Raw genomic sequence first — 12,021 nt, 5'->3', positions numbered from 1 at the left:
TGAGATTAAAACCATGTTTGTTAAAGGCTGTAAAGCAGAAATAATTGACTGTCGTTGCAACTTTTCCACATATAATGAACTTGTTTTGGCACTATAAATAGTTTTTCCTTTATTCAGGTTCTTCCATCGACTGAAATACCAATTCTTATCTGGGATAAGAAATCGGCGTTTGGATGACTTGCTTGACGTCCTTCTTTGCAAGACAGAGACTTACTTTCAGGTGATAAAACACTTGCAATCAGCAGGAAGTTCCAAGAACTGTGTTGCCATGAAGTTGGAGGAAACATTTAACAAAGCAACTAGAATGATGGAAAAAGGCTGGATTGACCACATTACAAGATAATCATCAGAAATATATGTGTATAATGTGCCATCCGAACAAGACTCCTCACTTTCCGATAGAACCTGCCCAGCAGAGTGTTTCTGCAGTTGCCCTGTGGGTTTGAAAGGTGAAGTATGCAAACATTTGGTGTTGCTAGATATACTCAAAGATAAGGATGATGCATTCTCTGAACTTACTCTTCAGCTGGAAGCTCATGCAAGAGCTGTACAAGACAAAGGTCACTTCAGTATCTGTTCTGAGGTGAAGATGGAAATCGACGTGGAAAGCCTTTGTGGGAGAGGAACATATCATACAGATTTGGAAACATATTCTTGTACCTGTTGCACATTCTCATATCATGGCATATGTCCCTGCCTTATTTTAGCACAACAGTTGTTTGGCATGACCATTAATGAAAAAAAGTGCTGTTCTGTGAATTAATCAGACAATGCTGATGTGTATTTTGAGAAACAAGACACAAGTTCAGACTTCCGGAGACTAGAAGATGTTCTTGAAATTGTCAAAAGATGGCAGACTGTCCCAGAGAGCATCAAAAGCCAAATAAATGATCTCTATGTTAACGTGCAACAAGAAGACAGAAGTCTTTTGTCGAAAAGGCATTGCACCATTGACACTTCAAGGAAGATACAGCCACTCTTCCCATGCAATGCAAAAAAACAGAAAAAAGACTTCCAAGGTTTCCAAGAAAACTTCTGACACAAATTCAGAAGGGTTTAAAAGAAGAAAGAGACAACTAAACAAGAAAGAGAAAATTAAAGAAAACGTGAATACAGAATTGGGTGCAGAATACCTTGTATGAAATTTGGGTATCAAATGAAGAGCTGATTTTAGTGTGGCCAATTTTTTTGTGTCAATGTTAATTTCTAAACAATACTGTTTTCGGAAGAATTTGCAAAGCTGTTTTCAATGTAATGTATTTTGTGTGCTAAAAAGTAATTCTGTCAATGTAAATTTGATATTTTAGATCTATTATTAATTACAGTTACAGTACCATTGCAATGTGGCTAGATGACATGTGGTATGTTTCTGTTTATAAGGAATTAAACGTCATTCATCCAATACAATTTTTTTAATATCCACATATTAAAGATGTAAGAAACTTTACACTGAGCATATTGATATAATAAAATTATTAATATAAGGGTATTTTACAGAATTAAAAGACCCCTACTGATTCAATTAGTTCTCAGTTATAAACAAAACGTCAAACATAGAAGGTTATTGTCAGATTTAACAACCTTAGTGCTGCATTTGAAATGTATTTGTTCTGCTTTCATTTTAGACTCTCTGAGATGAAGCCTAACACTCCATCCACTGCTTGTGGACCAAATGTGTGGGTTAATAAACTGAAAGCTGATCTAGAATCCAGGCTTGATTGCAAGTTGGCACGTACACTAGCCAGAGTTGTCCTTTAATGAAAAGAAAAAGGTGAAACAGTTAATAAAATCACATCAAATATCATAAACGTACACAGTAGCTGTGCATTAAGAAAATATACTGTACCTGGTCACTTCTGCATTGTGGTCACTTATGTCTTTACGTACCAACTTTGGGCTGACATTTTGACACAGGCTTTTAGTTAAACCAGTGGCAAGGTCTGAAGCCTCGCCCTCTGTTAGTGCACTAAAAATGCTTGTCTTAGTCTTCATTTTCTTGGGAAGATTGAGGACTAATTCAGGGAGATTTTTTTTGCGCCCCTTAAGAAAAATGAACAGTAGTGCTTTAGAACTAAAATGAAATTAATAGAGAGATGAAAACAAATATAAAACATAACTGATAACTTAATATATCGACCTTATCAATTTAAAAATCAACTTACTCCTAGCAGATCTCTGAAAACATTAGAGGACATATTCTCCCCTTCTATTCTGCGCTGAATTTCTTCTTTTGTGACAACATACGGGGACTTTCTCTGACCAGTGAGGACTAAGCGTCCAAAAACTTTGATGTCTTTAATGTCGTCTGTGGGGTTATTCAAAGGACAATCTCCGCTGTCTCTTGCCTCTATTTCCTCATTTTCAAAACCTGCATCCTTGCCAGTGTCAAAGGTTTGTGGCTGTCTTTCTTCCTCGCTGTCTTGCTTTCCCCCCCTATCTGGTGCATCACTTGCCTTTCTTTATTTACACTTTGATTTTTTTTTTTTTACTTCCACTTTTTCTGTTTTGTGAGTTTCCCTATTCTCTTATTCTTCTTGTTTCCTCTCATCATCTGGAGGTCTTCTTGTGCTTTCCTCTGTCTGCTTACTTTCTCCTTTTTGTAGATGTTTAAACATAGTGTTTCCTTCACCTGCTATTTGAAGCATCAGCATAAACAGCAATGCCATTTGAATCTCAGGAGGAATAATTATTACATCTATAGAAAACATTAAAATGGGTGTACAACTAAACTTGTACTGGGATACATCATCCTCTATACATCTACAATTTGTGGACTCTACCAACAGTTCTGAAGTCATACATTATAAGGAACAGACCAAAACAAAACTGATTATTAACTAATAACATTCCCCTCTTACTTCAGCAAAACATACACTTATAACTTTCTGAGATTTGTCTAAATGCATAATTGTATATTTTTTTAGTTGCTAAGACAAGAGCTGATGTAAAAAGATAGCATGCACACAAAATTGGTAATGAAAAAAGTGCGTCACCAGAGGTCAAATACCTTCAGTAGTCAAAGCACTATTAGACTATTGAAAAGACTGTTCCAGAAACAAACTGTACAGCACTGCATAACATGCATATAAACATACCCTTATTCAAACTGCCCATTCAATTTAAAAAATATCCTTAAATTTGCTTTGAAATATAGTATGTAACATAAGATACTTGTTTTGATTTTTGTGGGAGTTTCACCGCAGTTTCCACAACTTGCTCTTTTAGCCTGCACATTTTATACAGTGTGTTGAATAGCTGTTTGTTCTTGGAATTGAAATTACTTACAAATTACACAGATGCCACATGGTTTTCGCTGACATCTCAAATGGCTGTGTGCACCGCATTCCTGACAGCACACCTAAAAGTGAAACAATGCTTGGTTGCCTGCAATTAATTACAGTATCAAACAGATTCTTCTATTTACCTTCTCTTTCATCAGGACACTCCAGCACACTGTGCACTTTACTCCTCTATCTGCAGGGAAAAAAAATCATATATTAATAATCAAATGAGTAGTTTTGCCTTGGCCATGAGATATTAATTTGTCCATGAGATAATTTTGTTGAGGTAGTGACATTCTTATTGTCACGAGGTGGCAAGGAAGAGGAGAAGCAATGATCCAAAACCGATCGGTCTGTGCAGCGCTGCTTCACGTTGAACATATACAAATATGTCTTTCTCTCAACTTAGGATCTTGAGGCCACAATTTCACATTGCATGGCCAGAACATAAGGAATAAGGATGTTGTTAAAAATATCTTGTGGTCATGACATATCACATTCTCACTCATTATTATTAATTAATTAGCCATTGCCGCTGTCGCTTCTCACCTCTGGCTTGCTTAGTTGGAGACATTTAATATTCAATAATATTATTGATCTGCCTTCATTGACACCATTGATTAAGAACTGAACTGAGCTGGACGATGACGTCACTGTTTCTCCAGAGCTGATAGATAAATTAACTGAATTAAGAACTATTTTCTTCTAGAGCATAGGTCGGCAACCCGCGGCTCTAGAGCCGCATGCGGCTCTTAAGCGCCGCCCTAGTGGCTCCCTGGAGCTTTTTCAAAAATTTGAAAATGGAAAAAATATTTTTCGTTTTAATATAATTTCTGTAGGAGGAAAAACATGACAAATATTCTTAAAGTTTTTCAACGTTGTAAAAATGTGTATGATAAATATTTAATTTCAACATTTCTGTCACTGAAGAATTTACGTCATAGACTGTGACACACGTGTCTGTCAGATCGGCGTGATGCCAGACCGGTGGCTGACAAACAAACAAACAAACCGGCGGGTGTGTCATGGGCCATGGATCCCAAGGGGAAAAAGAGAAAGATAGCTGAGCACTCCCAACGCACTCTAGTGGCGGCGCGGGACTAGATTTGATGGCCGAGCGCGGGCGCGGGCGCGTGCGGTAATGCACTCACTCTACTACAACAAAATAGAAACGATTTACAGGCCAGAATTTCTATTCATAACGTGTTTGCAGCGTTGAGCGATATAGCCAATCACAGACATAAGTGTTGATTTCTTGAACGCAATGGCCAATCAGAAGGATTTAAGATAGACTCCCCTCACCGCTCAAAACTGACTTTTCTGTTCAGTGCTGAATTCTGTATGCTGGCAAATCCTTCAATTATAACGAACAACGTGTGGATATTATGAAAGATTCATTGTGCAGTCAGCTTCATTGATAATAACAGAGATGTGTGAGATCGCGATGAACTGTCAGCTTTTTAGGAATTATTAAGAGAGCGCACTTTGCGCGCATTCAGTCATGGCAAACCATGCACGCAGTAAACTGCTTGCTTTTATGTTAAATTAACAGTGGTTTGTGTTTTAATGCTTTAATAACAAATAATTTATCAGGAGGATGTATGGTGGCGACACGTAGGCTAACTTGAAAGTATTTGGAGGTACAGAAAAAAGTCTTTTTGCGGGCGGGAGCGGGACAAAACATAAATGTTGCGGGCGGGAGAAAGAAAGTTGAGAACGTCAGTTATAACGACCCACGCATTAAAAAATGGTCGGGTTAAAATCGGGCTCTGGCTCATAATTACGTTAAATGTGTCGGGCCGGGCTTGATTTTTTGGGCCCGTTCTAAGCTCTAATTTGTAGCCTACTTATCATTTTGATACTAATAAAGCTAATATAACACTTACAGCATGTGTTGCCTTCATTATAAGGCTTATATAAAGCTTTTCATTTTTTGCGGCTCCAGACAGATTTTTTTTTCAGTCGTTATAACTGACGTTCTTTTTTTTTTGGGTCCAATATGGCTCTTTCAACATTTTGGGTTGCCGACCCCTGTTCTAGAGCTACAAAAAAATTACAGCCAAAATTATGTTCCCTCTAGCAATGTAAAGCTGCTTTGACACAATCTGCATTGTAAAAAGTGCTATATAAATAAAGGTGACTTGACTTGATCTAATATCTCATGGTCACGACCAAACTAAGTGAACCGAATGTCCCCCCAAATTTATAAAATGTATGTTTTGCTTTAGTTTTTATGAAAGTGAGCACCTAAAGAGGAAAACAGAATGTTGCAGAACTGTGCCCTCAGCTGGGGTATATCCACGGAGGCATATCCATCCACGAAACCTTTTCCCTCAAGCAGGGCCTGAGCAAACTAAAATATAAATTAAGTTAAGTGGGCATTTTAAATACTTTATCAGAATGCATAAAAATAAAAGTACATCGACCAATTTTAGAAAATTAGAAAAAAATACCATTAGCACATGGACCCCACAAGAATGTCCATCCTCTTGTCGGGGGTGGGGCACATCATTCCTTGTCCATTTTAGGGCACATCCTTTAGCTTTGGCAAAATAACTGAAAAAAAAAGCTTAAAATTAGGTCTTTGTTCTGAATGTACATGTAGTGTTGATACAGTATGTTGTTGTTTTTTCATATGCTTGGTCATTTAAGGTAATGTTTCACTATTATACTAAAATCCATTAATCATTTTGTTGTGTAGCAGGACTTTAAAAACAACACACTTTGGCAAGTATCAAGTACTAACTAAATGAAAGTAGACCGTAGACCTCTCTAAAAGTTTAACCCCTTAACTGTCACCTTCCCGGTACCGGGACGCCTACGTTTACTTCACTAAAATAGATATTTTAGCACTGTTTTTTGTTACAAATTATGTAGGAACTTATGAATTTATGACAAGAGTGCACCTCAAAAAAATCTACATCATAACAGGAGTTCTGACCCTTGTCAGAACTCGATGCACACATTTTTAATAATTTAAACTTTGGTTTTAATGCTAAAAGTTCATAATAAAACATAACCTAGTATTTGTCAATGAAAAATTATAAAATAATATTATCCTCTAAAAAGTATAATATATCCTCTAAAACATAATATTATAATAAAATATCACCTTTTTTATTACATCTCATATTTTAGTAGTTATCATAAATTAGGTATCATTTGAAAGCTTACGAACTCAGAATTCATCCTGTGAAAACCGTTTTCAAATTGGACATTGCGTTACCATAGTTTATCGGGCTGCTCCCCTTTTGGGCGTCATCATGTTTCATAATTTATGATCAAAAACTTTTCTAATCTTGACAAAACACATATTGTCAGAAAGGTCTGAGTCTCAATGTTTCCATATTTTGTGAAAGAAGTGATATTTGGACAGACATGTTAAGGCAGAATGCATACAATTCGATTGGAATGTATGTCACCAGGTGGCTTTTTTTATATTACGCCTAAACAAAATCTCATGGGAACTTCAATTTTTGTGTTATCTACTTCAAATTTGGAACACAACTTGGTAAGATATATGGCTTTGATTTTATAGTAAAAAATAAAATAAAGGGGGGTGAGAGACATTGAGCTTCCCAGGCACTATACCCATCTATATAACTCAAGACGATATAGAACTTAGTCAGGGTAGTGACATTTAGCATTTTGTGTATGAATGTGTGTATGTGTGCCTGTCAAAAGATCGGAAACATTACAACATTTTATTTTTTTAAGTTTCTTCTGCTCATCAAGGCTGCATTTATGTAAGAACGGTAATGTTGTGAAATATTATAACAATTTAAAATAATTGTTTTCTATAGTAATACAATTAAAAAGGTAATTAATTCCTGTGATGCAAAGCTGAATTTTAAGCATCATTAAATATTGTTATGAGACCGTAAAGGCATCATTTTCAAAAGCTTGTGTTTTCAGGCTCCCAAAACGCTGTTGTCATGTAAATGAACGGCCAAACGGACCAAATGATTACAGCCTTGAAATAAAGAGATACTGTCAAAATCTAAAGGTTATTATTTGTTAATCTACTACCTCCAATTCTTCAGAATCTCGTTTTTCTTTCCATTGGCTTCACCAAATGGATCCATGTATGTGACTTCTTGTTTTGTGAGGTCACAGAACTACAAAATAAGATCAGAAAATTAGTAGATTAAAAGAATCAATCATCAAATACCAATCCTAATGTGTAATTTTATTTAATTTATTTTTAAAGTTTGCGCAAGGTAACAGTCAATTGTAAGAAATAATAGTTCCCTTTCAGTCGAGAACGTCAGACGTAGTCGACATCGACTGAATGGGGATCATGCTAGGGAGCCTATCGTTTTCGAGTATCTTTAGAACGAGCCAATGCACATTGGCGTGCGAGATCTGCATCTCACACTCCGCCCCGCAGTGCGGGTATAAATACGGAAGTAGATGCACGCACCATTTGCCTTTCTCTTCAGAGCCGAGCTTTATGTTCAGGTCTTCTGAAGAGTGTTGTTATACAATGAGCGAGTGTGTCGTAGCTTCTTCTGGAAGTCTCTTCTGGAAGTGTTGGTGTTTACAGCGCAAGTGCAGCTGTGATCGCAAGCTTTCGAGGTCTCAACTGCTGTTCTCATAACACCCAAATTTCTGTTTGTGTTGGATGATTGGTATCTCGAGATGGGCCGTGCTGGTTCTCAGCCCGCCGCCCCAGTACCCTTCTTTCCCGAAGTGCATGGAGAGCTTACTAGATCGTGGATGGCACCTTTTACTGCCGAAAACTGCCTGAGTGGTTCTTCCCCCCTCGCTACCTTTAAGGGAGGAGCGGTTATGAGGCTATCCCTCCAGTGGAGCGGTCTATTGCGACACACCTGTGTCCAACGGCTGCTGCATCTGGGGGATCCTTGTCTCCCCTCGCAGGCCTGTGAGCTCGCGTCAGGTTTGACCATCAGAGCTTACAAAGCTTGCGGGCAAGCCGCCGCCTCATTGCATGCCATGGCGTTGTTGCTGGTCTATCAGGCCAAGACACTCATGGACATGCACAAGGGTAGTCTAGTGCATGCACTCATGAGTGAGCACTCAGGGGCACGAGTGTCACAGCGTGCGTGGTCGGTCTAGTGATGTCCACCCTAGTGGTCCAAGAGCGCCATCGTTGGCTCAGCCTGATTGAGATGGCGGATGCGGACAAGGTTTGGTTCCTGGACTCCCCAATTTCCCAGGTTGGGTTGTTCGGCGACGCAGTGGAGAGCTGCACCCAACAGCTCTCCGCCGCTCAACCGCAGATGGAGGCCTTCGGACACACCCTGCCCCGGCGGCCCGCTGTTGCTTCCACCCCGCCGCCAGTGGCAGTTCATCTGCATTCGCCTTCTTATGCAACCCTTATTGCGCCATGGAGACAGGTAAGTGTTGTGACGTACACTCAGACCCTGCTTCGGGTCACCCCTGTGCCTTCCGAGCCGGGTCCCTGTTCTCCACCTCGCTGCCCCACCTCGGGTACATCTGTGGTCTTCTGGGCCTGGTTCGTAGAAGCGGAAAAGGTTTCCGAACCGTTCCGGACCAGACCGTGACCATCAGACTCGGCTATGCGATTCATTATCACTCTGCCCCTGCTCAAGTTCAGTGATAGTCATCACACTTAGGTGTTGACCAGATATGCTCCTGAAGCTCAGTGATATTCATCACACCTAGTGTTGAGCAGTGCTCCTGTCTTGTCCGCGCATGTCACTGTCCTACTGACGAAGGATGCGATATAGCCGTTCCCTCCAGCCGATATGAAGGCCAGTTTTTGTAAACTCGTTCTTCATGGTACCTAGTATGTGGTGGGTCGTGACCATCTTGGACCCGTGCATTGGCTCGTTCTAAAGATACTCGAAGACGATTGGCTCCCTAGCATGATCCCCATTCAGTCGACGTCACGCGAACAAGAACGTTCTATTGCATTTAGTCTGGTATGGTTTCCTACTGAACCAAGCCTGGCGTATTCAGAACGTTATGATTTGGCCTACTTACAAAAAGGGTCCAGTGATTTTCATTTTCCAGGAGGGCACCAATAACTTCAGTGTAGGTTTTAAATAGGTCTTTCTGGAAAGATATAATTATTAATTGAATCAAAAGAAGTTTTACGTGGAACATCATGTCTTCTTCTTTTAAAGGGGCTCTAGGAAAATTTAAAAAACTCTTGTTATTAGCGACAAATGTGGCCATGAAGTGAACTCCAGCCAGCAACTTATTGCTTGTGCTTGCGGTCGTGCTCGCAATCCATAGTTATTCGAGCAAGACTTGGCCAAAACAGTAGCCGACATCATGTCGACAGATGACGTTCATTAAAATTACACTGTTAAGATAGGTTCCTTTGGATTTTTCCGGGAAACCGCCCTGAGTCGTTAAAATCAGAATAGAGACTTTCATAGACAACCTATGAAGTTGGGAAAGGTCTCTTTTTTTAAAGTTTCACTACAGTGCCTCAGTTCACAATAAAAATAAAATAAACAAAATGATTTATACATGAAAATTCTTACGTATAGCCCCTTTAAAATAATATAAGGCTGAAGGTTGTAACTTTTTCAAAGTTAAAACATTCTCCTTTTGCAGCCGAAAATGCAGTGACAATTTAGTATGCAAACCATTTGTATGATGATTCTGATGCAAACAATTACATAATCCTAATTATAAAATAGTAATATTCAAAAATAAATGGAAAATGGTCAAAGACAAAATACTTTTGCCCGTAATGTTTAATTTCGATAATGTTTCCATATTTCTATTTTGCACTCCACATCAGGGAGTACAGTCTGAATTTAGCACCTTGCTAAATTCAGACTGTATGTCATGTACATTCACAGTGCCTCAGTACTAGGTAAGCACTGCATCTGCAGTGCACAGCATAAATGAGTAAATCTGAACAAATACAAAAGATGTAGCTTTTGCTGGCTCTGAAACACTCGCTTTGTATTTCTCCTGCTGTTTGTCAAGCAAAAATCACTCATCACTAAATGAAAGCTTAAAATTAAGGCCTGATTATTTCAGGGTCCCCGTCACCAGTCCATTATTTTATTTATTTCTGTTCATTTTGCTATATTTTCACACTTAAAACACTGTCCACTTTTGTGCTAAAAAAAATAAGTCTCCTGACAGTTCTCTCCCAAGTGGTACCATTGTTGTCAGAATTACTGTAAGTCTGAGAATGATTCAGTGGGCTATATAACACTTTTAATTGTCAAGAAATTACTTCTCTTTAAATGTTTTGGTTCAACATACATACCCGTTGATCAAAAATTGCCTTTAATTGACACCAGAATTTTTTATTTATTTTTTAGGAGTAACTTTCAGGAGGGTGTACTTATTTTTGCAACACAACATTTTATCACTTATAAGATAAGAAAATCTTATTTTCCTGAACAGTTGTGTCATGCTTCTTTGGTAATTGATCAAGAAGACTTCCTGGGACATTATATCTCCAAAGAACCCTAACATGTCTTCCAAGTAAAGAGTAATTGCGGAATTTGTTAAGTTTTAGATACTTATTTATGCTATGCACAAGCCCTGGAAGATTCCACCTTGGCTCATTTTTTTTTTTTTAAACTATCAGTTGCTATTCCATGCTAGAATAACATTAGAATCTGCAGCTTTAATATTTAGATGGGCAAAAGTCTTTGATTGCATTTTTTTATGTTAGATCATATATTCTTAGGTTTGTAAATATTATTTACTGCACCTTGCAGAAGTAGTGGCTTTTAACCCTCTGCGATCCAGACAGAATCTTAGTCATGGATTGTGTACAAATATTGTACACATCCTTGAATTTCTTAGGGGGAAAAGGAAAAGCAGATAAATACATACATATATACATACATACATACATACAGACATACATTATATATTTCATACCTTGCAGGTGATACTCATGAGAGCATCCATTACCTATTGATAATAACTGTAGTTAGAACCTGAAAAAATCATCAAATTCTAAAATACACCTGCAATTAATAAATACACTAATAGCTCACCACATCTGGTATGTAGCCTGGCTCATACAGTGCTTTTAAATGGGCAGCTGAAAGGCTATTTGGCCCAACACAGCCCACTAAGGACTCCCAACGTTGATCTGTATAAAGGGTATGTATATAAAAGTCACCTGCACAATTTTAAAAGGGTAAGTATGTATATGTGATACAGAATGTGCACCCTTACCAGTCATGATGAATCATACGTTAAAAGCTGGAAAACAAGAATGTCACAGTCCATTAGGAAGTTTTTCTGTTAACAATTTAAAGGGGCTATATGTAAGAATTTTCACATATTTATCACTTTTTTATTGCCAATGTTTATTATGAAGCTTTAAAAACGAGACCTTCCCTGACTTCCTAGGTTGTCTGTGTAAGCCTGTAGACTGATTTTTATGATTTTTTCCCCTTTTTTGAAGGGAAAATCCAAAATGAACTATCATAACAATCATAATTTTATTGACGATCATCTGTCAACAATGTCGGTAAATTATATAGAAACATGGGTTAAGCTAATTAATTATATAAATGAAGGCAAAAGTATCCTAAAAAAATTACCAGACACTGTAAAAAGTGACTTCAGTGCAGGGTGCAGCATAACTAAGTTATTTATCCTTGAACTAAGTATTAAGATTTACAGTTACAATTACAGTAGCGCTTCCTACAATACAAAATATTAGATTTAGATTTAATCCATCACTGTAATAAATAATAAAACGCAAAGATTTCAATTAACTTATGATTTGACTAACTACAGTAGAAATGGTATGTTGGAG

General features: G+C 38.0%; 1 protein-coding gene across 2 annotated transcripts; it reads right to left on the bottom strand.

Annotated features, from left to right (window-relative positions):
* Positions 1–1,591: 1,591 nt before the first annotated feature.
* LOC130094800 (uncharacterized) lies at positions 1,592–11,422 on the bottom strand. Of its 2 annotated transcripts, none has more exons than XM_056261271.1 (10): positions 11,249–11,422; positions 11,130–11,162; positions 10,957–11,046; positions 9,252–9,323; positions 7,311–7,399; positions 5,735–5,837; positions 5,529–5,634; positions 3,425–3,474; positions 1,847–2,040; positions 1,592–1,752 (listed from the first exon to the last, which is right to left on the bottom strand). In XM_056261271.1, the coding sequence occupies exons 2-10, from the start codon at positions 11,157–11,159 to the stop codon at positions 1,617–1,619; spliced, it is 870 nt and encodes a 289-aa protein (XP_056117246.1). In that variant the 5' UTR covers positions 11,160–11,162; positions 11,249–11,422; the 3' UTR covers positions 1,592–1,616. The 2 variants fall into 2 exon arrangements, with proteins under 2 accessions (XP_056117246.1, XP_056117255.1); XM_056261280.1 differs by lacking the exon at positions 1,592–1,752 and adding an exon at positions 3,286–3,358 and having other exon boundaries at positions 1,872–2,040.
* Between the last annotated feature and the right edge of the window lie 599 nt (positions 11,423–12,021).

This window comes from Rhinichthys klamathensis, unplaced genomic scaffold, assembly GCF_029890125.1.
Source record: "Rhinichthys klamathensis goyatoka isolate OS25496 unplaced genomic scaffold, OSU_Roscu_1.1 h1tg000010l_1, whole genome shotgun sequence".
In the NCBI taxonomy this organism is placed as follows: domain Eukaryota; kingdom Metazoa; phylum Chordata; class Actinopteri; order Cypriniformes; family Leuciscidae; genus Rhinichthys; species Rhinichthys klamathensis.
The sequence above is the reverse complement of the archived record's forward strand: the minus strand, read 5'-3'. Positions and strand labels throughout refer to the sequence as shown.